The sequence below is a fragment of the Diceros bicornis genome, chromosome 40 (assembly GCF_020826845.1).
Source record: "Diceros bicornis minor isolate mBicDic1 chromosome 40, mDicBic1.mat.cur, whole genome shotgun sequence".
In the NCBI taxonomy this organism is placed as follows: domain Eukaryota; kingdom Metazoa; phylum Chordata; class Mammalia; order Perissodactyla; family Rhinocerotidae; genus Diceros; species Diceros bicornis.
The window spans coordinates 12,944,567-12,971,928 of NC_080779.1; the positions used below are offsets into that span (position 1 = coordinate 12,944,567).

Here is a 27,362-nt window from a genome sequence, read left to right on the forward strand (position 1 = left end):
TCCGAACCCGGGCCGCCAGTAGCAGAGCGCGCGCACTTAACCGCTAAGCCACAGGGCCGGCCCTCACGACAGTTTTTGATTACTCACCACTCTTCAGACACCATGTTTATTTGTTTAAACTCCAATTACTCTGAACTGATCCAAGATAATTATGGGCTCTGTCCATTAAATTCAGCTTCAGAAGGAGCATAATTCCAGTCGCCCACAGTGTGGCTTCCTGGATCAGAAATCAGACCTCAGAGCACTGTGGGAGATGGCCCTGGGGTCCCCATCCTCCACGCACCACCCCTGCTGCTGTTCTCAGAGTTGGGGATCAGAGTTTGCTGTCATTGGGCCTTTTCACTAGTTGGTTGGTTGGTGGAGGAAAGGGAGACCCTGGCCTCATCTTCTGGTATATAATTAACGTGTTTCTTGAGTAATCTGACAGTATGTTGGACTTTTTACATGAAAGAATGAGGTTACAAATCAAAGTTAAAACAACGAATATACAAAAGTCTTACAAATCTGCCAGCAGGGTATGAAGCATCAGACTTTACAGAAGTAAACACCCATTGACAAGAGCAGGATAAAAATGGGAGAGGATTTGCCAGGCCATATACTAGAAAAAGGACGTCCTTATGGCTGTCTCTGTCATCTGTAGACACACCTGCACGGCGACAGGCGGCTGAGCAGGGCCAGGCGCCAATGCACAGAGCTGGTTCTGTCATCCTCTTGAGGGCAGGTGTTCATCTTGCGAGTTTCACAGCCATCCCCAGCACTTAGTGCAGAGTTCTGGACGATGCTTAAATATTTGGAGAAGGAATGAATAAAACAGACAAGACTGTGGCTACTGCCCAGATGGTCAGAAACAGAGATTCTTCCCCACCAGACTCCATGGTTAACACGACAGAGTTACTGCAAGGATGGATGTGAAGGTCTGCAGAGGCCTGGCTAACCTCTTCTCAGATGAGATTCATTTCCATTTATCTGAGTTGAGAAAAGAGTGAAAAACCTGCCTGACCCACCAACCTGCCATGGGCTGCTCCAGCCTCCATTCAGCAGCCGGCCCCCGTGCTGTGCCTCTCTGTCCTGCCCTGCCTCCTCCTCAGACACTCCTCGTCCTCCTCGACCCCTGCTTCAGATATGTCACATCACTCCCACCACATCAGCCACCTTTTTCCTGCACCAAACATCTTTGCCACGTGCTAACCTGGGTGCCGCGAGGGTACCTGGGAACCACCTTGGGCCCCGGGGGAATATGGTGCTGGGAGAGCCTGGTCTGTTGAGAGTGATGGGCCCACGGCAGTGCCAGGGGCCTAAATCAGCTGTATGTGTCATGGTCTGCTCCTCTGGCATTTTCCCCCAATTTCAGAGCAGAATAAATATTGCTGGTTTTAGGAATTCTGTTTGCATGCAGTGATCTTTTTTAAATGTCAGATTTAACCCAGTTTAGGTGTATTGCCAGGGGGCATTACCAGTATTTCTACCCCTTGCTCCCGCTCCTTCTCACTCGTCTGTTTCCTCCAGTTGGTTTATGGATTACCAGAAGCTTTCCTCACTCGCTTATTCTGCCGCCAGAAGCAGTTGGAATTCAATGACCTAAACTTGGATACTGGTGTGGGGTTGTAGGGGCCCCGGGGCCCCGAGGTAAGAGACGAGCATCTTGCTCTAAGGATGGCACTGAGGCAAGCCGCCGACTGGGCTTCTCCCTTGTTTACTTCCCAGGAGCCTTCCCTTCCATCGAAGAGATCCCCGAAAACGTGGTTCACGACCACGAGAAGAACGGCCTCCCTCGACTCTCCTCCTTCAGCGACACAGAAATTCAGAAGCGGTAGGAGCAGGTTCCTAAGGGGGGCAGTTTTGATGAAACCCAAGGCTGTTCTGTACTTGCCGTGTCTCCCAGATTGCTCCCGGAATACGGGGGCTGTTGGTGAGGGGCGGTCGGGCATATGCCCAGCACTCAGTGCATTTAAATTCACAGATCTTGACGAGAATTTCAGAATGTCTTCTCCACCCTTACCTTTATGCAGTCCATTAAAATGAAGGTTACATAATTTTCTTAATAGAATTGAGTGGTGGTTTTTGTTCTGCTTTGGTTTTGTTAAGTTTTATGGATTCCTTACTGGATACGACGTTTATTTCATAAGAAAGGGACTGGGGTTGCAGGGAAACCCCACTTAGGTGTTCCTTTTTCCAAAAGCATTACACCTGCTTCCGCGGTAGCTGCCTGCAGGATGGTGGTGTGGACTGGACCTGGCACAGGCAGAGACTGAGCTCAGTGATCACCACCAGGATGGAGACTAGCATGGAAAAAATTACTGAGCTAATCATTGAAAAGTTCTCTTTATTAGCTATGAAATGGCCCCGTAGAACAAGGTTCCAGAGGAATAAGAATGCATAAGCAGCAGATAAATGTCAGGGCACCAGATGTGCTGTGACCTCCCTTGCTTGTCAGCTACTTGATTTTCATTGCTTCCGGCGCTGGTTTTTCAGTCTTCCCATCTTGTACAGAATCTTTAGAACGCAGATGTTAAAGGCCCGGTCAGAGATCCTCTTGGGGAAGGTGGTCCTGGTATCCCCCAAGCACTGATCTCCTAGGCTTCTGTGAGAGTGAGTTAAGATGCGCAGAGCCCTGAGAGCGGTGTCTGGCATGGAAGATGCACACCGTCATCACAGCAGTGTCCAGTGTCGTCGCTGTTGAGTCATCCTCATCACAGGCCCTTCACACTGGCACCTCTGCCCCACTCCCAGACCACCTTTCCCACGAGCTGGAGCTGCAGCCTCGCTCTCCATTGTCCCTCACTTCCCCTCCCTCTTATTTTCCCTTCCCTGGTAGTTTGGAATTGAATTTTTAAAGACATGCCCTTAAAGTAACTTTCTCTGGCCTCCGCTGTTCCTCAGTCACTCATGGTTCCTGCCCTTACGATTGTCTGCCCAGGAACAAAACTTGTAAGTGGTCTCAAAGTTTTGAAATATTCAAATACAATAAAACATAGGTTAAGTAGATGTCTTCATAGTGCCCCCTTAGGATGCTGAGACCTGTGGCCTTGGACAGAGCAGGTTTCTGAGCCTCCCTTTCCTCACCTGTAAGATGGGTTACTCACGGGATCTGCTTCCAGGGTGCCTGAGTGGATTACGTAAGAGATGCACGTAATGCACTCATCACAGGGCTCGGCCTGGGCAAGGGTTCAGGAAACAGTGGCCACTGCTGCTCCAACTGGTATTCTTCACTCTTCCCTCCTTCACAACCGTTACCACCGACAGCATCGGGTTTAACCTCTTGTTTATCTTCGTTTTTCCCTTAGCTTGAAAACATACTTCAAGTTTTTCATCGTAAGAGATCCCTTCGAGAGACTGATTTCTGCATTTAAGGATAAGTTTGTTCACAATCCCCGCTTTGAACCTTGGTACAGGCATGAGATCGCCCCTGGCATCATCAGGAAGTACAGGAGGAACCGGACAGAGACCAGGGGCATCCAGTTTGAAGATTTTGTGCGCTACCTGGGCGATCCAAACCACAGGTGGCTGGACCTTCAGTTTGGGGACCACATCATTCACTGGGTGACGTACGTAGAACTGTGCGCACCCTGTGAGATCAAGTACAGTGTGATTGGTCACCACGAGACCCTGGAAGACGACGCCCCGTACATCTTAAAAGAAGCTGGCATAGACCACTTGGTGTCGTACCCCACCATCCCTCCGGGCATTACCGTGTATAATAAAACCAAGGTGGAACACTACTTTCTGGGCATCAGCAAACGAGACATCCGGCGCCTGTATGCACGTTTCGAAGGGGACTTTAAACTCTTTGGGTATCAGAAGCCAGATTTTTTGCTAAACTAATGCGTAGGATTGTGAATTCAAATATCTTTGTTAGACCAGAGGCTAACCAAGTGGAGATGTGGGCACAGAAATGATACTTCCTTCATCACACTCCTTCTGAAGACTCCTGCAGTCTCCATGGACCTGTGCGTGCCTCGGCCGACGAAGCTGGACCCGGACCGTTACGACTCAGTTTGGACATAAGGCATATTGAGGGCCTTTGCCCCACCAACTGCTACCAATGCCGTTAGACCTTTGCTTTCCTCAGAAGGGGAAAAGGTCTAAACATTTGCAGTCTTACAGACCAGGGGGAAAAATTATATGGCATTAGGAGTCATTTCCCTCAGTTGTCAAGGAGGTGGGTGCACTCCCAGCTCCTCTGGATGGTGGGGTGGTCCTGCCTTTCACCAGTGGATTGCAGGAATGGCACCCAGCACTTTGAGGACAGATGGAGAAGCTAATGGTCTGCAGCAATCACAGGGGCTAATACAGGGTGAAATCTGAGTAATAAAATGACATCTCTGGCTTTCACCTGGCGCTGCTATCATCACAGAGGCAAACCATTCTTTCCACAACTATTTTGTTCCTGTGAAATTCAGGGATGACCCGAGGGCACTTTTCAACAGTCCATCTTTCAGGATACATGCCTGCGTACCGCCAGTCCATGTATCTGAACCTCTGCCTGCCAAGTGATTATCTCATTTAGCCCAAGAGATATATTTTGAAAGTGAAGGGAGTGTATGTTCTTTCCACCTGAAAAAGGGAACATCTTTGGGCACCTGAGAAGGAACATGGCGTGGGAAAAGGAAGAGCTGGTTGGGTCTGGAGCTCAGGCTGCTGTGCATTTGGGCATGTCCATCCTGATTATGGCCCGTCTCTTTGTCCCGTCTGGATGGCGGTTCTCTACCTGTCATCTTCCAGGGCCCTCCCCTGGGGCCGAAGGCAAGCAGGGCCACATGCCAGCATTGCAGAATCAGTGCCGTTTACGCATTTCAGTTTCCTTTCATCTCAGCAAAATGCTCACCACTGGACCCATTTCTGATAATGCCATCATCCTGGACTATAAGTTGGATAATCAAGTTCACCAGCAATAAAATCCTGGGCCGAGGCAGCCTCCAGGAACGCATCTTCCAGGCACTGTGGAGCAAGCCACGGCTACCATCCCACTCTGCCTGACGGTGAGGGCCCTTGAGACACAGGACGGTTTCCCTAGTAATAGTCACAAGTGCTCGGCTCTGCCCATGAGCCCAGTTTCTCTTCCAGGCAGCCTCAACCTTCCCTTTCTCAGAATGGCTCCCTGAGTTTGTAAATGTGAAAGTCAAATAAAATAAAAAATATGTGCCAAACCTTCCACGTGCCGCAGTTCCAGGGAAGGTCCTCTGTGGCCACGCGTGGTCCCCGAGGCCTGGTGACAGTGACGGGCAGCACAGGTCTGCTCAGAGGGCTGCTGGTGACAGGACTGGGGAAGGGAAGCAGGGCTCAAGTGCCGCCGCCCGCGACGCTGACGAAGGGGCAGTGGGTGTGGTAGCCTTCCACCCTCACTGACACACAAAGGACGTAACACAAGTTATTTTTCTATCAAGTTTTAGCAAAGTCTTGTTAAAATCACTTCACACCTAATGAGCTGGTTGATTACCTCTTTCCTATTTGAACTGTAATCAAGTGAATAATGTATGTGAACTTAAGGCCTTCAAGTTAGTTCTAATTTTTAAAAAATGATTTTCTCTCAGAAACAAAAGGTTGGACACCTGGGTGCCCCTCCTCCCCGGGGCCTCTGGCATTTAGATTTAGGTCATTTTTCTCTGGCATTTGGGTCATTTTCCTAACATTTTGCCAGACAAGTAGAGCTTGCCACCAGAACATCTGGACATTGCACGGTAGGCCCAAAACGTGTGCCCCCACCACCACCCTCCTCACTGCGGCTCCCGTACCTGCACAGCCAGCCCTGTGGCATCGCGCAGCCCCTCACCCTCCACTGAAGTCGTCTAAGGGCCATCTCCAAAATCCACCTCCTCCTTCCCAGCCTTGAGAGCAGGTGCCCATTCGGTACCTGGGGCAGTTTTAACCCACCTGCTTCCCAGAGGAGCTTTACAGTCGCTACCTGGAGCAGACCTGGCCGTGTCCTTCCTGGCAGCGCCTTGCCTGTAACAGGACATCCCTCAGCTGGCAGGCATCGTCTGGAGGGCAGCTGTTTCAGCCTGCGCCCACGCACACTCCGTGGAGCAGTCTTCCTCGGCACTGGGCCCTCTCGGCTGAGCAGGGGCGCTGCCGTGGGGCAGGGCCGGAGTGCCATCATGGGGCGGAGCTGGGGGCGGGGTGCCATCATGGGGCTGGGGCGGGGCCGGGGTTGGGGCACCAAGATGGGGCCGGAGTGCCATCATGGGGTGGGGCCAGGGGCGGGGTGCCAAGATCGGGGCGGGGCCGGAGTGCCATCATGGGGTGGGGCTGGGGCGGGGCACCAAGATCGGGGCGGGGCCGGAGTGCCATCATGGGGTGGGGCTGGGGTGGGGCACCAAGATCGGGGCGGGGCCGGAGTGCCATCATGGGGTGGGGCTGGGGTGGGGCACCAAGATCGGGGCGCGGCCGGAGTGTCATCATGGGGCGGGGCTGGGGCGGGGTGCCATCATGGCGCGCTGCGGGGCGCCAAGGGTGGGGCGGGGCCGGGGGCGGGGCGCCAAGATGGGGGGGCGGGGTCAGGGTAAGAGGTCTGCCACCGGGCAAGGAGGACAGCTAATTCCCAGGTGGAGACACCTCGGGGTAAGGAGGACATGGGCAGCCAGAGAGAGTGGGGGAGATGTCTAGGTGAGAATGCAGAGATCACAGTGAGCCTGGATTTGAAAGAAATATAAGAAGCAACTCTGCCTTCAAAAAGTGGTCTTAAGGAAGGCAATCCCTAAATTTAAATGTTTACTAATATCAGATGGACTTAATAGGCTTGTGTCTTAAATCGCTTTTTTCTTATTGGATTTCTCTCCTTCACGTGCATTTTAGTTTTATTGATCTTAAGTTGAAAACCATTACAGTGAAATGTCCAGAGCTGAAATGAAATTTGATTTTCATGGGGCTGACTGTACACAGAGATGCTGCAGATCATTACATGCAAGGGACCCAGGCAGCCTCTGTCTAAGGGGTTCCTGGGAGGAACAGCCTCTGACAAGGGAGGGGTCTTAGAGGGTTACTGGAGGATGTTGGTCCCCATCCCCACACACTCTACGCCTCACCCTACCTCCACCCCAACTTCCCCACTCTAAACCCCAGCATGGCCTGCTCAACTGGAATCTTCAGAAGCAGGGAACAGCAGAAACCTGGATAAGAATGGGGGAAATAATCAAGACGGCAGCTAAACATGAGAGGAAGGAAGCCTTATTTCCTATTTGATGAAACTTATGTTGTTCAAGATACTTTTTCCAAGCCCCTCAGACATGCCAAGCCCTGCACCAGGGTTGTTCCAGAGCTGAGCAGAACAGCAGGCTCACAGGAGAGGAGAGGTGTGGGCAGTGCTGGACAGGGCTGCACAGGCACAGGTAAGTGGGGGCAGTTTCCAGCAGAAGTGGCAAGTACACTGGGAGGATTAGGGAAGGTGTAGGGAGCAGAAATTATGTCTTTGCTTCCTCACCCGCAAGCCAGTCTCCCTGTTAACTTAATAGTAGTTACGTTGAAGCCATCTAAAACCAGCTTGGATGGGAATATCACATCCATAATCTGTATTTTCCTCAAGGCTGAGTCACTTTGTTGACCTGATAAGTCTTAAGGGGCCTTTGCTCAAAGCTTTTTTTTTAGTCTTATTTCCTATTGTCTGGAATCTTTAGACACTCAATTTTCATAACACTACAAGCGCCCAAATTTCTGGACTTTTTTTTTCTCTTTGTTTGTGCTTGCCAATTTAAACTAGCCAATCCTCTCTTTCTCTCAACTTGCTAAATATAGAGAGAGGAATAATCAATGCACATTAGCATTTGCCTCTTTCCCACCACTTTCCCTAAGAGTCTCCATTTTCTCGTCACCCATATTACCGCAGGTGACATTGCACTCAATATTTCACCGCAGCATGAATCGCAATCTTTCCAGCCTACAATATCTATTTTCTTTGCCACACAGCCCCTAACCCCTATTGTCACATATCTTAGGTTTCTGTAACTGCAGCCCCGATATCAAGACATCAATTTCTTTATTAGCTAGGATAACATTAGCTGTCGTAACAAATAAACATCAAGATTTCAGTGACTTAATACAATGATTATTTCCTAGACACATAACAATCCAGTGGTCTGTTCCTTGTAGGCAGGGATTTTTCCATCTTATGGCTCCATCACGTCCAAGGGTCCCATGGTCCTCCGCTTCCGGGAAAAGGGTAAAGAGCTTGGAGAAGTACTGGGGACGTTATTATGGACCAGGTGTGGAAATGGCACACGTCTTCTACTTCATTCTTTTGGCACAGAGCAGTTTGAAAGGAGCTGGGAAATGTAATTCCTGGCTTAATAGACATTTCCTGGTGAAGCTCCACAAATTTGTGGTGGACGTTGAAAAGTTGATAATAACCCCTTACATAAGTATAGTACTTTACTATTTACAAAGCATTTTAAGGTAAGTAATGACATGAAGTAGGCCTAAAAGATTTATCTCCATTATCACAAAGGGAGAAATGGATTCAGAGGAGTTAACTTGCTCAAGATTATACAAGACTTCTGGTTTTAGGTCCAATGTGTAAAGGGCTTGGAGGTTGTCACTCTTGTCCTTAACAACAAGAAAAAACCTGAAAAACTGAAGATCATCACCTTTTCTTGTACTCTTCAGAGAATTGAGGTTGCAGGGCAAACTGCTGTCCTGAAATCTGGAGAGATGTGTGAAAACAGAGATTCACAGCTGAGATCAGCTTACCTAGAGCAGAAGCTGCTGGAGCCATAAACTGGTGGGATCAGTTCTGTGGTAATTTTGACAAGTTGCTGGAGGCTGAGTGTGGGCTAGCTTGACAGTGAGAAACTCCTGGAGGCGACAGTCTTCAGGGCTCCAGGAACCAGTTACCTCCAGGAACCCCACCAGTTTTTATGATGGAGTCAAGAAAAATCCCCTGCTGGCTCTGGCAGGTAGAAGAGAAAGGTGACCATTTTGAGATATGCCCAGAACATTCTCCATAAGAAAGGCCTCCTCTCTAGGGGACGGCTTTACCAGAGGCTTTTCCCATATGGGAGAAGGGCATTTGCCCAGTTCCAGCCTCCTCAAGCCTTCCTGTCTCACCTCAGGAGTGGAAAACATGCTAAGAATCCCTTGTGAAGGTCACGGCCCAGAGACACAGGCCCAATAAAAGACTGAGACTTAATCATTAACATTATAGAATGCTTCCCCTCCCCCCACCACATAACAGGAATCAAATATGTAATAACAGTGAGTTACAGCTGAAAGAGCTGCAAGGTGCAGACACTGTTTAAGGAGTTCTTCAGGAAGCCCAAAGACGACAGAGGAGACCACAACAAGCACACTAGAGGAAGCTGAAGCCCCTGGCACCTACAGCTACAGCAAACATTAAACAGCCCAACTTCTAGGCAGATTAACATAAATCCTCACACTACAGGCCTTTTACCTCAGTACCTATTATCTGATACATTATGTCAGGATTTTAACAAAAAATTGCCAGGCATGCTAAAAGACAAGAAAAAAACATAATCTGAAGAGCATCAGAACTAGACTCAGATATGACACAAATGTCAGAATTATCAGGCAAGGAATTTTAAATAACCAATTAATAGGTTGAGAGCTGTAATGGGAAAAGTAGACACCATGAAAGAACAGATGGGTAATGTACACAGAGAGATGGAAACTCTAAGAGAAGTTAGAAGGAAATGCTAGAAATCCACAACAATGTAACAAATTAAGAATGCCTTTGACTGGCTTATCAGTAGACTGGGCACTACAGATAAAGCAGCGTGATGTTATTTGAAGATGGACTTGGATTAGCTGTACATGTATATGCAAACATGAGAGCAATCACCAAACAAAGGGAAATATAATTGTAATTCTAAGAGAAGAGATAAGATGGAATCATAAAATGTTCAAAACCAGGAAAAGAAAAAGAAACAGAACAAGCACTGTGAATAGAAGTTATAAATGTGATATTAATCTAATTGTATCAATGATAACTTTAAATGTAAATGGTCAAAATACACTCATTAAAAGACAGAGATTGCCAGAGTGGATAAAAAACAAGACTTCACTTTACATGTTGTGTACAACACACCCACTTAGAAAGATCATACAAATAGTGAGTAGCAGAACCAAGAAAGCCCTCATTCTTTAACTTCAATCCATTTATCCTCTTCCCACAGCACATGCTGCCAATGAATTACAAAGCCAAGTACAGTTTCTAGGAAAAGCAGAGCCTTATCATGCCTCTAACATTCATGTCAAGGTGGATAAATTAGGCCATCATTCTCCTGCAAGTCTTTGAGGGCTTGCTGTGATTGCCAACATGATATTGGATTAAATAAATTGAACTCCTGCTCACACTGCAAGGAAGCCTCAGGTCAGTTACCTATCATTGGATAGAATTTTTTAAATAGACATAGTTCCTCACATTTCCTGCTCTCCTTCACCCCAAACTACCCACTCCCCCTTCTCCCACCCAAGACTGTGTGACCCTCAAGGACAGGGAGTGTTTCCATTTATTGTCGTAGCTCTGAATATAGTAGGTGCTCCATAAATGTTGAATTGACTTGGTGCAGTCATTTTGAGTATGGTGTTTTTACAGGACGCTCACTGACTGCCTTGGTTACCCGTCTAGTGCACACCCTGGCACAGCTGCAGCAACCATTGGCTCTCCCTCCTCCCCAGCTGCCAGCATTCAACTGAGCAGCAAGTTATGAGCTGAAGCTGCTTCTACACCACCAGATCCCAAAGACTCATGAGCACCTTTTCTACTTCCCACCCTCCCCATCCCGTCACTTGAGGATGGGGATGCTGAATAAAGGAGCATCCCCACACGTGAACAAGTTGCCCATTTCTAAACGCATGCTCTTCTTGTTGGCTATCTGTTGCCTCTTTCCTTAAGAAAGTGCCATATGTCAAAGAACAATAGCAATTTGCATTTTCCTTCATCTCTGAAAGTAACTTGAGTGTGAGATATACTCTAGAACGTTTTGTACATGATAGCAACATGATCTGTGAACAATTGGCCATTCAACTAATGTCAGGTCACACTGCTTTGGATATGAGAACGTGAGAATCTCGTCTTGAGCCAGCAGAGTTGCCTCTGCTCCACCTTAAGATCTGGAGCTCCTCCAGATGAGCTCCTCCAGGGCCAGAGGTTTTAAGGAAGAGCGGCAGATACACCTCTGAGCATAACTGGAGGGAGCTGGGCACAAGCAGGGCGGAAGAAGGATGTAGGGCTGACTGTCCAGGCCTGTTCCTGGTGGTGAGATCTGGCTGCGACAGAGAGGTTACAGTAGTTCTTTGTGGCTGGAGGAGAATACCCTTTAATAACCATTGCTTTAAGGTCTTCACAGAAAACTCGCTGAAAATCCAGGTGCTGAGGAAAAGAGAATTCCTTTTGCTGTCCTACAGGACCTATATAAGAGAGAGATTTGAAGCATCTAGTTCACAGACCCTTTGGTTCTGTATCAATACAAGAGCTACGTTTTCTACAGTCATAATTATGACTCATGTCCCTACCTAAATAAGTATACTCATGTCTCAGTGACAGGCCCTAATGTTGACATTGGGATACAAAGTCAACGTAAGCCTAGAACTCTCCTTTCTTGCTGTTCCAGCCAGGACTCATGCAGCTCCCTGTGAGCCCCTGGCTTCTTGTTGCTTGGATACTGATCTGGCCTCTGGACTCGGCATTTTTCAGAACCCCAGACCCGAAGATTCATTCTCAGCCCCATCCCTGGGTTGTGGATGGGAATGCTGAACCAGCATTTGCCACTTTCCTGGGCCCTGGCCTTCTTCCACTTGAGACATTGCTGCTTTCGCTGGAGCTTTGTAGCACCTGCCACACTCTGCTGCTCCCTCCCCTTTAGGCAGAATCCCGTCTGATAGACCCTGAACAGTGGTATTCTTTTGCCACCCAAGTTTCGCTGTGATTGATTTAACTAGCATGCCAAAAATAAATTCCTAAAGTCAATAAGTCAACTCAATAACCATGAGTTGAGTCATGAGTCATGAGTCAACTATCAAAATAACGTTTTTTAAAGGATATGCTCTTCATGAAGCTGGAGGTGATACACTTTAAAACATTTATGTTTTTAGTTTTTCAGTTTGATTGAGATGATTTACAAGCCATACACTTTACCTATTTTAAGTCTATAGTTTGATGATTTTTAGCAAATGTATATAGTTGTGCAACTATTACCACAATCTAGTTTTAGAACATGTCCGTCACCCAAAAAAGTTCCTGCGTGCGCATTTGAGGTCAGTCCCTGTGCCACGTTCAGCCACAGGCAACCACTGATCTTTCCATCTCTATAGTTTTGCCTTTACCAGAAATTTCGCATAAATGGAAGTATACAATACATAAAGACTCGAGTACGGCTTCTTTCCCTTAGTATAGTCTTTTAGGTTCATCCACATTGTCACATGTATCAATATTTACTTCCTTTTTCTGCTGAGTGGTATTCTATCCTACGGAAATACCACATTGTGTTTATCTATTCACCATTTGATGGATATTTGGATTATTTCCACTGTTTGGCTCGTATAAATCATGCTGATATGAACATCTGCCTACAAATGTTTGTGTAGATATATGTTTTCATTTCTCTTAGGTAGATACCTAAGCATGGAATTGCTGGGTCATGGATAGATGTTTTTTAATGAAAGGAAAAACCAGTGTATGGCTTTAAGGAAGTTTCTAAAGGGCAAAAAAACTAGAACCAATCTCCATGTTACTTGGAGAATAAAACTAAGGAATTTAGCCATGAGCAAATTGCACTGAGAAATTATCTGGAAACTAGAAGGATGATAGTAAAAATAGCAGCTATGTATTCTCTAGTCTTCAGTTGGTCAGTAGATATTGGATAATTATGACCAAAAGCTGCCAACTTCTGGGCCAGGGACCATCCCATAGAAAGGCGTGGTCACCCTGCCCAGGCCAGGAGGGCTGGGAAACCCCAGGACATCTGATCTCAAAAGCAGAAAGTGACAATCCATTTCCTTCTCCCCCAGAATATCTGCATGGAACCTCATGTTTAATTTTAATTAACTTCCTGATATTTCGCAGTTTCGGCATTCCCATTGATGGCATCTCTCACTGATCTTAAAAATAGCCACATATGGAAACGCATAAAATTTTGGATAAATCAAAAGTGGTTCCTTAGGAGGAAAATGTCAAGGGCCTCTGACTTGGATAATATTGCATACACTTCCAAGTATAAGAAGATGAACAGGAGGGAAGAAGTGAGAATAGCCGTTTTCATTTGGGGACGTCAAAGAACAGAGGCTGCACACGTTAACGGGGTCCTCAGGCCACGGTTGACGACAAGCTGTCCTGCCCTGGCCGTTTCTCTGCCAGCTTTGTTTCACCATCTTCCTCCAGAGGGCGCTGTTTCCTATTCTAGCTCCTGCTAAGCTCAGATTCCCTTTATGTGAGCAAGCAAGCTCACTAAGATATTCTTTGAAGCTACAGTGACGACAGTACAAAACACTACTGTGCTGAAATTAGGCCCAGGACGCACACGGTCAGATTTTCTCTGCTGAAGAGCAGGTAGAGAATAGGAAATCACGCTAACAGAGGGATTGCCAAAAAGCTCTGAGCCATGGAAATAGAAATTTTGTCTATTTTATTAAATCACAAGCTCTAAAAACAGTGGGAAGCTTCCCTTCCCAGGAGGTAATTCTTAGCAAGAGGCTGCTAAAGGCTGCAGGGTTTTTTACTGTTGGTGGTGGTGGTTAGTTTTAAATCGGGAACCCCTCGCTTTGGTCTCCGTGTGATTCCACCATGACTTTACTCCTGCTGGAACTTGCGCCAGTGATCGTTGGAGCAAATCAAGCTAACTTTCTATGTCTAGTTCTGAAAGGAATGGGGGCTTCCTGTGGGCCCAGAGCAGCTCTTGTGTTTGCGACGGGCTGTCTTCCCCTGCGGTGAGAAAGCACGTGTCTACCGCGAGGGCTCAGCCTGCTCGGCCTGAACAGACACTCCTCAGGGCTTGGGTGGAAGTTTCAGAAAAAGAAATCATTCCCCTGGCTGTCAAGAATTGCACACCCATCAGCAGCAATAAAACCCAGCTAAGGAAAACCAAACATGTAGCATTCATGAGCAATTTTTCTATTCAACAACTGCTCAAACTTGCAGATAAATTAATTATTCTACAGAAAGATTTTCTTAATAAGAACCCAGCAAACATAGTAAAATCAGGATATGGAAAAAAAGCTGTGTGTGTGTTTATCTGTGTGTGTCTTTGTGTGTGTCTCTGCATGTGTGTCTATCTGTACACATACACACATATCTGTATATCTATACATGTAATTTAAGTTGATTTTGGTAAGCCTACAGCTTCCATTGTTGGTAAATAGATATAAAATGTTTGCTTAATTTTTATGTGACTCACTGAGGTTTTCCTTCTTTAAAAGTTTTGTGCTCTATACATTGACTGGTGACTTGCTTGCCCTGTTATCATGTGCACACTTCACTGACAACCTTCAACCTGCATCACCTGAGATAATTGTCCCCTACGCAGGGAAGCCACAGCATCCTGTTGATTCTGCCTTCCAGTATTAATGAAAGATGGCTTAAAAAATATGAGTGGGAACCCACATGTGAATGCGGTCACCTGGGAGGCCTTGGTGGTTACAGTCAATTAATGCCGTGAGTAAAGAGTAGGAGTGTGTATGTGAGGGAGTCTGAGAAATGGGTACTGGCCCAGAAAGAGCTGTGAATGAAGACAATGCAGAATAGATAGGATTGTTTTATGTCTTTAATTTTTTTTAGCCTAGTTGCTTGCTTTTTGGCCAGATGATTCTGGAGAATGGACACCAATAGTTAGGTAGTATGTGAAACTGAGTTATACGTTTAAGGACTACTTTGTGAAGAAGATTTACCAGAACATTGTGGAAAGGATTTGTCGAGAGAAATTTCCATTGTGATGCTGTACATGCTCACGTTCAGGGAGTTCCAAGGGGAAAAAAAGGCCACAGAGCTTTTGTCCAATCAATAGCCTCATTACCACTCAGCCAATAACTCCATTAACACTGATGATGGCTTGTTTCTGCTTTTGGCAATAAGTTCTGAGCTTGGAGAATGACTGCTGGTCACTTTCTACAGAAATCCACACCACCTCCTGCTCACTGTGCATCTGTGTCACAGATGGTTGAAATGCTTCCCATAGTTTATTTTTGTACTCTGTGAATCCTGTAAAGTCTGTGCCTGGTTTTAAAAAACCATCTGCCAAGGGCCAGTATATAAATGCAGTGATCGGTGATGTTAACTATGTTCAGCGGCTTTCACATTACCATCCTGTAGGAATTCCTCATCCATCATTCAGCTTTAATGCTTAGAGCATCATACCCATTTGGGCCTCAGCATGTTTTCTCAATATAATTGTAGTGTAAGTATAATTGTGAAAATAAGGAACAAGCAGTGCCCATTAAGGGCTGGCATCAGAGTCTATTGGGTAGTGTAGGGTTTCCACATATAAAACGTCTCACTTTGGTTCTTTCCCTCTCTTGGCATATGAATAATTACTTCACCCCTGTGTGTTCCTTAGTTTTTTTCAATAGGAATAATAATACCAGCTACCATGTTGGGATGTTATGCTACAAAACCTAATGATATTTCCTCAAATTTTAAGGTTTATGAGGTGATACAGGCTAAAAAAATGTACTTAAGATCAAGATTTTAGGTGTTTTAGTAAATAATAAAGCTATAGAATTTAATAATGAAAGTAGAATATTTTGGTTTTATTCTTCACTTTGAGGTTAAATGGATGCCACCAGGCTTTCCAAAATACCATCACTCAGTGACCCCGTCAGAAACAGAAGGATGCATTGAATGCCATCATCCTCATCATCATTACCATCAAATAACCGCTTTGGAGTGCTGGATACATGACCCACAAAGAGCTTGTAATCTAGTGATAGGGACTCTCCGTCTCCAGGGAATGTGTACTCTAAAATCAATGAATAATTTGGTATGTCTTTTGGGTAAGTGAGAAAAACGTAAATTGAAGCAAATATATTTTTGGAGAAGTTGAACCTCTTCTAGGAATTAATCTCAGGATGACTGTTTGAATGCCAGGACATATAGTTCATAACTAAAAGCACCAGAGATCCAAGTTAAGGTAATTGAAATTAGACTAGAAATAAAGATAGGTTCAAGAGGGCTGACTGAGCACACACATTTTCCTCTTCTTCCCACTTCTGTCATTATTTCTTTCCAACTTTCTTCTTGCCCATCTCCCCGGGGAGCAAGTTTTCCTCCTTCCTTTAATGCACTGGAGGCAGGGTACAGTAAACAACAACAGCAGCTCCTGACATGTGAACACATGAGCACACAATCAAGAAGCATCAGACACTTGGGGAAAAACAGCACAATGGAGCAGGAACAAAATTCCCTAACAATAACAGAAAAAAATATATTTCTAGAAGAACAAATCAATAGCAACGCCAGAAAAACGAAGAGTATCATAAGATGAACATAAATTTTGGGTAATCTCTGAAAAACAGAAAACAGATGGAATAAGATTAATGGAAAAAATAATAGCCCAAAGCATACCAAGAGAGGGCTGTAGCAAAAGGATAGCCACTATCTTGGAGATGCTCTGGGCTTAGGGGCATCAGACACAAGGTTCAGCAGGGGGACCTGGGCAACCTGAAAAGTGATTGGTTGGTGACCTACATTCAGTGCAGCCTGCTGGGGTCGGCTCTCGGCCCAGCTTGTACCTTATAGGTACAGCAGAGGTGTTGGCTCTCCGCTTGGAGCCGTGAGTGGGTGTGCCCTTGGGCTGCAGCTTCCATAAAACTCTTGGGCCTGGAGACACCCAAGAGAAACAGGGAGCCTCCCATCCAGGAGATGAGCCATTGTCCACTTCCCCCTTCCACTCAAACACTGGAGGCAGGGTACCCCAAGTAAGGACGACAGCTAATGATGTGGGAACAGGGGACCTCAAACCTAACAATGAGTGAGCACAAAATCAAGAAGCCTCGGACACTTGGGGAGAAAACAGCACGATGGAGCAGAAGCACCAAGCCCCACCAAGGGAGGAACGGAAACAGGAGGAAACGGAAGAGAGCAAACAAGATGACAATAACATAAGAAGTATGACTGCAGAGGCCAGCCCGGTGGCGTGGTGGTTAGGCTTACGCGCTCGCTTCGGCAGCCCCGGGTTCGCAGGTTGGGATCCCAGGTGTGGTCCTATGCACCACTCATCTAGCCGTGCTGTGGTGGCATCCCATGTATAGAGGAAGATGGACACAGATGGTAGCTCAGGACTAATCTTCAGCAAAAAGAGGAGGATTGGCAACGGATGTTAGCTCAGGGTCAATCTTCCTCACAAAAAATAAATAAATAAGAAGTATGACCGCCAATATTTTTAAACCGATGTTTGAAAACGAGAAAGATAATTTTCTCGTCCTGCTTTGTCTCATTTTAGCATGGGGTGATGCTGGGCTTATAAGCAAGTTGGTTATGAACCTCCATCCCATGATTGTGGGCTGGGTGGAATAAGGGAGTCCCCACCTCACTATTGCACTAGCCTAGAATTTGGCCTCAGCAACAGGTAGCTAGGAGCAGGATGAGAAATCTGATGCCCTGCCCTGCAGGGGAAGATAGCCCTCTTACTAGGAGCTGGGGGAGGGGCAAAGAAGTGGCCCTGAATTCTTGGCTGTGCCAATCTGGAGTGGAGTTCCGTCTCACTAAGGTGGGAGGAAGGAGAGAGTTTGGCGACATTGGTTTATATACCACAGACTCTTACAGTTCTTACTGAGTTTTAGTACCTTTGTAAAAATAAATATTTCTTTATTTGTTGCATGTCCATAGGACCATTTTAGAGACTTAAAATTCTGTTGTTGTTTTCCATGCTTTTTGCTAGTTTTGCTGGAGAGCAGGTTCGTGGGACTCCCTATGCTGTCATTCTGGAAGTGGAACTCCTGACTAATTTTTGAATGTTGAACCAGCCTTGCAATTCTGGAATAAAATCCCATTTAGTGTCAGTGTATTATCAGAAAAAGTATATCCCTAATCACATACTCATACCTACAGATACACTTCACTAGATTTGATTTGCTAATGTTTTCATCAGGATTTTTGTGTATATGTTCATCAAAGAGATTGAAATTAATCTTTCTTGTGACGTCTTCATCAGGTTCTAGTGTAGAAATTATGCTAGCTTTATAAAGAATTGGAAGGTATTCCCTTCTATTATATTTTCTAAGAGTTTGTGTAGTATTTATGTTATTTCTACCTTAAATATTTGGAAAAATTCATTGGTGAAGTCCCCTTGGCTCGGGGTTTCCTTTGTGGTAAGGTTTTCATATTTCGCTTTAGTTTCTATGATAGATATAGGACTCTTCACATTTTTCTGTTTTCTCTTCTGTAATTTTTAGTAAGTTGCATTTTCCAAGGAATTTGTTCATTTTATTCAAGTTGCCTAATTTATTGGTATAAAATTGTTCATACTATCCTCTTATATTCTTTTGTTTGGCTTAAGGATTGATAGTGATGTCACTGGTTTTATTCTTACTAATAGTGATTTAGATTTTCTCTCTCTCTTTTTTTTGATTGAGCTTGCTCTAGGAGCTTATCAATTTTTTTATTCTTTACAAAAAAACAAGTTTTAGCTTTGTTGATTTTGCTCTATTGTATAACTACTTTCTATTTCATTGAACTCTTCTGTCTTTACTGTGTCCTTTTTTGTTTTAGCTTCTTGAGAAGAAATCTTAAACCATTGATTTTCCAGCCTGTCTTCTCTTTTAACATATATATTTGAGGCTGTGCATTGTGTGCCCATCAATAGATTTATAATTTTTTGCTTTATGCAGTTATCTTTTAATTCACATAGAGAAAAAAAGAGTTACAACTAATTTACGTTGTCTTTTATGTTTACCTATATAATTACCTTTACTAATGCTCTTTATTTATTCATGTGAATTTGAATTATTGTCTAGTGTCCTTTCATTTCACTCTGAAAGGACTTCCTTTATTATTTATTGTAGGGAAGGCTTGATAACAACAGTCTTTCAGTTTTTGTGTATCTGGGAATGTCAATTTCTCTACTAATTTTGAAGGACCGGATACAGAATTCTTAGCTGAAAGTCTATTTTCTTTTAGCACTTTGAACATATCATATCACTGCTTTCTAGTCTCCAGGTTTCTGATGAGAAATCAGCTGTTAATCTATTGAGGATTCCTTGTAGGTGATGAGTCACTTCTCTCTTATTGCTTTCAAAACTCTCTTTGTCTTTGTCTTAAGACGGTTTAGTTATGATTTGTCTAAATGTGGATCTCATTGAGTTTATCCTGCTTGGATTTTTAAAAGTTTCATGGATATCTAAATTAATGTTTTTCATAAAATTTGGGAAGTTTTTGGCCATAATTTTTTCAAATAATTCTTTCTGCTCCTTTCTCTCTCTCTTTTCCTTTTAGGTCTCCCATTATGCATATGTTGGTATGCTTGATGGTATCCCACCATCAAGGTCTATGAAGCTCTGTCCATTTTCTTCATTCTTTTTTTTTCTTTCTGTTCCTCAGACTGTATAATCCCATTGACCTATCTTCAAGTTTGCAGACCCTTTTCTTCTGCCTGCTAAAATACACTGTTGAGACCCTCTAGTAAAATTTTCATTTAACTTGTGCTTTTCCATTCCAGAATTTCAATTTGGTTCTTTTTTTATAGTTTTTATCTCTTGATTGATATTCTCTATTTGGTGAAACATTGGCGTCATAATTTCCTTTAATTTTTAGACATGTTTTACTTTAGTTCTTTGAACATATTTAAAATAACTGATCTTTGTCTAGTAAATCCAAAATCTGGCATTCCTCAAGGACATTTTCTATTGATTGCTTTTTTCCCCTGCGTGGGCCTTACTTTCTTGTTTCTTTGCATGTCTCATAATTTTTTGTTGACAACTGGACATTTTAGATAATATAATGTGGCAATCCTGGAAATCAGATTCCTCCCTCCCTAGGGTTTTTCCTGTTATTGTTGTTTGTTTGTTTAGTGGCTTCTGTGAAATAATTCTGTAAAGACTGTACTTTTTGTCATGTGTAGCCACTGAACTCTCTACTTGGTTAACTTAGTGATCAATCAGACAGAGATTTCCTTAAATGCTTAGAACCAGTGAGTCTTCCAGTCTTTTCCAAGGTGCTCTGTGTGTGTGTTGGTGCATGCCTTCAACACTCAGGTAATTGGCAACTCTACCTTAGCTTTCCCTTCCTGTTTTCACAGAACCTCAAGGTCAGCCAGCAGGGAGAGCTTAGGGCCTTCTCAGGTCTTTCCTGAATGCTATGGTCTGAATGTTTGTGTCCACCCAAAATCAGTATGTTGAGATCCTAATGTCCAATGTAATGGTATTAGTAGGTAGAAGCTTTGGGAGGTGCTTAAGTCGTGAAGGTGGAATCATCATGGATGGGACTAGTGCCTTATAAAAGAGATTCCAGAGAGATCCCTTGCTCTTCTACCATATGAGGACCCAACTAAAAGGTGCAAGCTACAAACCAGGAATAGGGCCCTCACCAGAAGGCAGCCTTCTTGGACTTCCCAGCCTCCAGAACTGTGACCAATAAATTTCTGTTGTTTATAAGCTAGCCAGTCAGTGGTATTTTGTTATAGCATCCTGAAGAGACAAAGACACTGACTATACGCACTGCCCTGGGTGTGCACAGAGCCCTATGGATGTGTCTAGTCTTTTCAATTTCCAGGAATATACAGGAGCTTTTAAGAGCCTTTGCAGATATCTCATTCACCAGCTTTTCCTTTTAAGCTTGTTTGCTCCAACTGTTACCCACCTCCTCAGGCAGCTGTGAAGCTGAACAATTGCTTCTAAATGTTTTCTACAACCACTCCCAGAAGACAGGCTTTTTTGCACTGGGTGAGCTACAAGTCAGGTCAAATAAAGACAGCCTTGCAACTGGGATCTTCCAGAGGACAGCCTGACCCGTCAAATAATGACAGTTCTCTCAGAAGAAGGCTTTGAAGGAGCTGCAACCCCATTCTGCCATCTCCAATGGCAGCCAGGTGCTAGGTTTCACCATGATTGTGGGCTCTTAGTTTTCAAGGTTACTGTGAAACTGGCAAGAAGATGCAGTTTTCTCAACTTGACTGGTGCTGCTGCTGCCTAAGGGGGCAGATGGGGTTCTCCAGTCCCACCCTCCTGCTCTCTCTCTGGTGGGGGAGGGGAGTCTCAAGCCCAGCAGGGAAGTAGAGCATTTCCCTTGGTTGTTTATTGGTAGCTGGCTTCTGATCAATCCCCTTGCTGGTGGTGTTAGGTTCACCTGATGTCAGATGGACTCCCATTAGATGTGGGGGAAGAATTAGCCTACCTGCGCTGCCTTCTGTTGCTAGGTCAGGGGTCAGAAAATACCAGGTCAGGTCCAGGTCACCTCCTTCTGTTGGGTAGGGAGATCTAAGAACCCTGCCACAGTGCTGTTCCTCTAGTCCTGAGTTCCCAAACTGATTTGTTTTGTTCTAACCACATTTGAGATATCTCCTCCGGTTGCCTCTTGTGTTGTTTTCAGGGTTCATAGTTGTGCTTAGCGAGTGGGAGCAGGGAGAGATGAGTCTACACCATCTTGTCTGGACTGCAAGGAGATAGTATATTTGCATTTACAGCTTTTATCCCTTCCCTTACAATGCAACAGTGTTATACTATTTTATTTTATTTACTACCTTCTCTCCTTTTTTATTATTGTTGTCATGTATTTTAATTAGACATATATTTGAAACTATACAAGATATTTTTTTATTTCAGGTGTCATATTATTTTATGTTCTATTTTTATTCCTAAGTCTTTATATAGAATTAAATTACAATTCTTTTTGTTGTTGTTGATGTTTAAATAAGGAGCATTTTCCTATACTTTTAAAAACAGATTCCAGTGGACAGGGTGGGGATGGACCAGGGTAGTTTTTCTAGCTTAATGGCTCAAAGTCTTTTTCCTCTGTTGCTACCAGGAAGTAATAAAAAATGGCCTCTCTCTGAAATCTGGCTCCTCTGACCCTCCATTTTTCAGTATTGGTGTCCCAGTTCTTACCTAGCTCAATCTGGATTTACTACGAGCAGTTGCATCATTGTCCCTCCGGAAGGGAGATTTTGTTAGAGGTGTAGGCCACACTCTGATCTTCCCACTGCCATGCAGTGGTCCCTTGGTCTTTCTTTACTCAAACCCAAATAGGAAACCTGTAGAGGCTTCTCCCAGTTTGCCAGTTGTTTTCAGATTCACTTGCAGAGGTTTGCACACAAGTTGGGGCCCTTTGTTGGGCTCTTCTCTCCACACGCTGCATATCTCATGTGGCACCTGTGAAAGTCCTATTGTTGGCAGGTGGCTTTGCCTGCTTATACATACGTTGGGTCTTGTGGGATATTGGTCACTTAGTCTTACTGAGGATGTGGTCCATGGGTTTTTCTTTTCTGTCTTGATTTTTCTGTCCATTTTTAGGAGGGGTTTAAAGGAAAGTTTAAAAATTATGATGCCATCATGATTTTGCCCCAATTAGAATCCTTCCTTATATTTTTTCCTCAAATTGTATTACTCCTGAACTTAGTCTTGCGTTGGATTTCTGGACTCTGAGATTCAAACCTAGATCCTAGCTCTAGTCCTTTGGACATGGTGTTAATATTGGCCATTCCAGAGGCTGAATGTGGCCTTTCCAAGTAGATAGACTTGATTTGCCCCTTGTTCTGGATCCTTCAATTAACCATGACACCCAACAGTGACAATGGCCATCCTGTCCTAGTCCAGCTACCCTTCCAACTTCCCTCCGAGCCTTATGGAAGAGAATTCAAGCATTAGAGATCATTTTGTCTATCCTCCTTGTTTTATAGATGAGGAAATTTAGGCTTGAATAAATTAGGGAAAATCGCCGAAGATTCAGGTTTTTTTCGTAGCAATATGAACTAACTTACTGGTTAACCTAATATACACCAGTAGCCTCTGGCAAAAATCAATTTTGCACTATAGCCTACGGAGCCTGAAGACAGCCACAGAATCCTTGTGAACACAATGTGCCTGGCAGTTACTTCTGGAAGCTTCTAATCTCAGTCCAGGGTTCTTTCTAAAACACACTCTACTCCTTCTCTTAGTCATGGCAACAAATACACTTATCTTTTATCCAAGTGCACCACAATGCTGCCTTGAGTTTGTTTGTGGTTCGCTATGATCCCTATATCCTTTTCTCTCATTATCTCAAATAGAAGGAAATTCCTAGTTGTATTTTACAGTTCGTCTTCCTCCCCCTCCTCCTCCTCCTCTTTTTGTGTACTATCCTTCCCTTTGTTCCCCAATACTTGTTACTTTTATTCCCGAGAATTTCTCCCCCAACCATTTTGTAACAATAAAATGAAAGATTTAGGCAAGGAAAACTAATTTAAAACTAGAAATGAGTACAAAATTTCCCACCAGCATCTGTGAGTAGATCAGCACATTTTTCCCTAAGGCATTTCATAAAATCTTTTAACAGTATCTACAGCATGATTTATATAGATTTGAATGCCTTTGCCACCCACTTGTTTAGACATAGTATTTATTAAATTGCACATCTTTATGCTTCAGCACATCTTGTACTGACTATCCAGTGAGAAAAGGCTTTTAATGTTTTATTAATGCCTCATTCCTTTGTGGCCTGCACCTTCCTTACTCTCACTGCTATTGCATTATGTGCTGCATGACTGAATATTCATTTGGATCAGCCTGAAAGCTTATAAAATCTGCTATCTAAAAATCTTATTTTGTAATCAAAACTTCTCAGTTATTTTATTCACCTCTTTTTTTTTTTTTTTTTGTAGTTTATCCTTTCTCCTTTCCACATCCCTCAAGACTGAAAATAATAAATATAAATTCTCAATCTACCTTATATAGCTGATTTTTTTTCTCTTTTCTTCTCTGTTTTTCTGCTGGGATTTGCTACACATCAGGATATCCTGACTTCCTTTTATATGATCAGGCTAGCTGTAGAATATAATTGAGAGGAGGATATCTAGGCCTCTTTGGGCTGGGAGAAGGCGAGGTCTGCATATTAAGCAAAACTGCAGAAAACATATAAATACATGGAGAAGACTGATGGAGTTACATGGCTTTCAAAACTTGCTGGGAGAGATGATTCTCACTTTTGTCTTGGATCTTTGTCCAGTATGAGGACCAGGATGGGTTCCTAGTCTTGGGCCCACGCACCAGAACTCCACCCAAAGACCTGAAATGAATCTTCTCCAAAAGAGAATGTTTGATTCCACTAGAGGACAAAGTTTGTCTGCAGCCTCCCCAAGCCCAGGAGTGCAGCCCCTTATTCCCAGGTGCAGCCAACTCCAGGTGCTGCTAAGACCAACATCATCTTGGGCTGAGGGATGAAAGAATGAGTAATACACTGTGCACTGACTCTGGTGCCAGACGAGGTAGGTGTTTTCCAGCTATCCTGGCTGATTCTCACAATATTACCTTGAGACACATATTATAAACCTCATTTTATCAAAGATTGTCAACAAAGTTAAAAGTTTGAAACTTTTATGTTTTAAGGTGGAACCAGCACTCAAATTCAGGTCTTCTAATTCCTTATCTCTACCTCGTCATGATTCTTCTGTGATGGAATCCTCTTGTCCATTCTCCCTGGTACCAAGAGGACAGTTAACCATATAGTTATTTATATAGCTATATAAGTTATATAAATGTCACTTATTTTAATTTGCTCTTGTCCCCAGGTTTTGCCTGGGGTGTTTTTTTTTTTTCTTTCTTTCTTTTTTTTTTTTTTTTTGGCTTTTTTGTATAAATCTTTCGTTCACTCTGTGCATTCTTGTTCATTTTGACCTTGTTAGGTGTGTTCAGATGAATGTTGCTGTTTTGAAATTGGAATTATCCAGAGACCAGGGTTTACACCTATTTAATATGACTCTAGATTTTACTTGGGTTAGGTGGGCTGCCCCACTGCTGATAAGAGGGCCTTGCCCAGCAGGGAGTCAGAACCATCTGGTCTTGAGAGGGATCCAATGCCTTCCCTTCTGTGTAGGTGGTAACTGTATCCCCCTTCATTCCTCATTTGGTTGTTGCTTATTTGGTCTCCTTTTCACACCAGAGGAGATGCTGTCCCCGGATGCTCACAGGTGCCTCTGACAAATCCCCACTGCTCTCTGAGGGGTATGGCTTGGTTTAGAGCAGTGCCTCTCAACCTTGAATCACTTGCAGCTCTGGTTAAAATGTATGTTGCTGGTTAAAATGTATAGTTCTGAGGGGGCCTGAGATATTTCATTTCTAACCAGCTCCAAGCGAGGCCAATGCCTCTGGTTGGCAGACTACCCTTTGAGCAGCAAGATCTGGGGAGCCGTGCCCTGACCCATCACATCACAGGCTACCCCTAATTATCCAGGTGACCAAGTGGAAGCCAACTTACAGATAACCAAACATCATGGTGAAAACAAGACCGCAGTCATCCGTTGATTACCCAGGAACAAATTAACTGTGACAGGTACAGCAGGAACCTGGATCAGAGGAACTGATCTCCCCAGCAGGTGCCCTTAATTAGGTTGATAATTAGGCAGCAGTTAATTAGAATGGATTTCTAACTGTCACAGTCCAGAAGAAGAAAGCCAACTGGATGGGTGGACAGCCCAGTGAATGGCAATTCTCTGTGGGGGAGGGACAACGGGGAGACACCTGAAGCCCAGCCAGCCCAGGCTGCTCTGGGAGGGAGCTGAGACTGACCATGAGTACTAACCTGGAAAGACAGAGCTTACCAGGTCCTGCTGAGCCTCAACAATAATTAATCCACAACATGTGACCCCAAATGCAGACGTGATAGCACTCAGTAGAGTGATCCCTGAAGGTGGGCTTCTGAGTGGCCCCATCAGAACAAATAAGGGCTCCTGCAATCTGGCCCTGGGGTGTTCATCCACCGCTCTGCCCAGACTCTGTGTGTGGAGGCATCAAGCTCTCTGACACCTGCTATATTCATGATGTGTAATCTTACTGGGCTCTCCTAATTAGAAGCATCATCTATGGATGTCTTAAATTACTCACAAACATGATATAATCTTGGTCCCTCTAATAATGATAATCCTTCTGTTTTGCCCTTTTATTTTATATAACACTTGGATATACACTAGCTCTTCTGATCTTGAAAATAACTCTGGAGATTGGGTAGAACACTGGTCATTGCCTCATTTATAAATGAGTGAATTGAAGCCCCAGATTACATAGTAACAGTCACAATTAAGACTGGAATCCATGTTTCTTTATACTCAGGTCAGTCACCTTTCCATCATATTGCATATGTTGTTCATTGCTGTTAACACCCACTGCAGTGCACTGGAATAGTTTTAATTTTGCTGAGTGACGATCCTGAGGAAAACTTAAAATCTAGTTTCTCTTCTTGTGAAATGCCTAGGGGAAGAAAAGCTGTTTGCTTTAGTAGTTTTCTTCCATATATTTACTTCACTTATTACCCAGATTAAGTTTAAACTGATCCTAAAACAGTGGCAGGATTGATTTTATTTCAGGAGTAAGTATTGTGTATATGGGATAGTTTATTCTCTATTATTCCATGCATTCAAAAATTATGTATATTTATCCCCATTATACTCCAACTATCCAGTCCAACTTTCTGTCTGGAGGCACTTTCTGGACTACGGAACAGGGAGGGGATCCCAAACAGAGAACAGGATTCTCACTGAGATTAGGAGACAGAGACTGGAGTACAGGCAAGTGGAAGTTACGGGGCAGAGTATAAGAACGAACACGAGACAGAATGAAAGAGAGAAAGAGCTACAGAAATTTGCATGGGTACTTCCTTTTGTCTTTCCTGAATAGTAAGATGTGCGTGAATAGGATGAAACTCCAAGAGGTAGGACAAAGAGAAATCAGAGAGGAATGAACTAAATGGTTCCCGGAGCTCGCACATAATAGAAATTATGCAAGTTCACCGTTAGCCAGTGTAAAGAATCTTCCTTAACCATTCAGGGCACTCAATGGAAATCCCCAAAGGAGCCACATCTTAGAAGCGGGGCTACCCTATCCCTAAAATAAAGACAACTCTGGGTCCACCACAATAAAGCTGGAAAGAAGCCTCAAAACAAACTGCAAACAACTTATCCTGCTACCAGAAAAACGCCCTAGACTTTTCAAAAGCAAGCAAACAAAATCCAGATACTCATCAAAATAAAATTCATAATTTCCATCGTCCAGTTAAGAATTACTAGACATGCCGAGAAGCAGACAAATGTGACCCATAACTGGTAGAAAAAATCAGACAATAGCAACAGATCCAGAAATGATAGAAATGATGGAATTTGCAGAAAAGGACATTAAAACAATTATTATAATTATGTTTAAGTTGTTTAAGGAAAATAGTAATATAGTGAGGAGAGAAGTGGAAGATATGTAAAAGAACCAAATGGAATTCCTAGAGATTAAAAACAATATGTGAAAATTTAAAAATT

The 27,362-nt window shown here is 43.9% G+C and overlaps 1 protein-coding gene across 2 annotated transcripts in view; it reads left to right on the plus strand.

Annotated features, from left to right (window-relative positions):
* CHST10 (carbohydrate sulfotransferase 10) overlaps positions 1-5,150 on the plus strand; it is a 31,274-nt gene extending 26,124 nt beyond the window's left edge. For both annotated transcript variants that reach the window (XM_058534461.1, XM_058534462.1), the window contains 2 exons: positions 1,705-1,810; positions 3,285-5,150. In XM_058534461.1, the coding sequence (XP_058390444.1) occupies positions 1,705-1,810; positions 3,285-3,822 (644 nt within the window). In that variant the 3' untranslated portion in view covers positions 3,823-5,150. The remainder of the gene's footprint in view (positions 1-1,704; positions 1,811-3,284) is intronic.
* Positions 5,151-27,362: the final 22,212 nt, after the last annotated feature.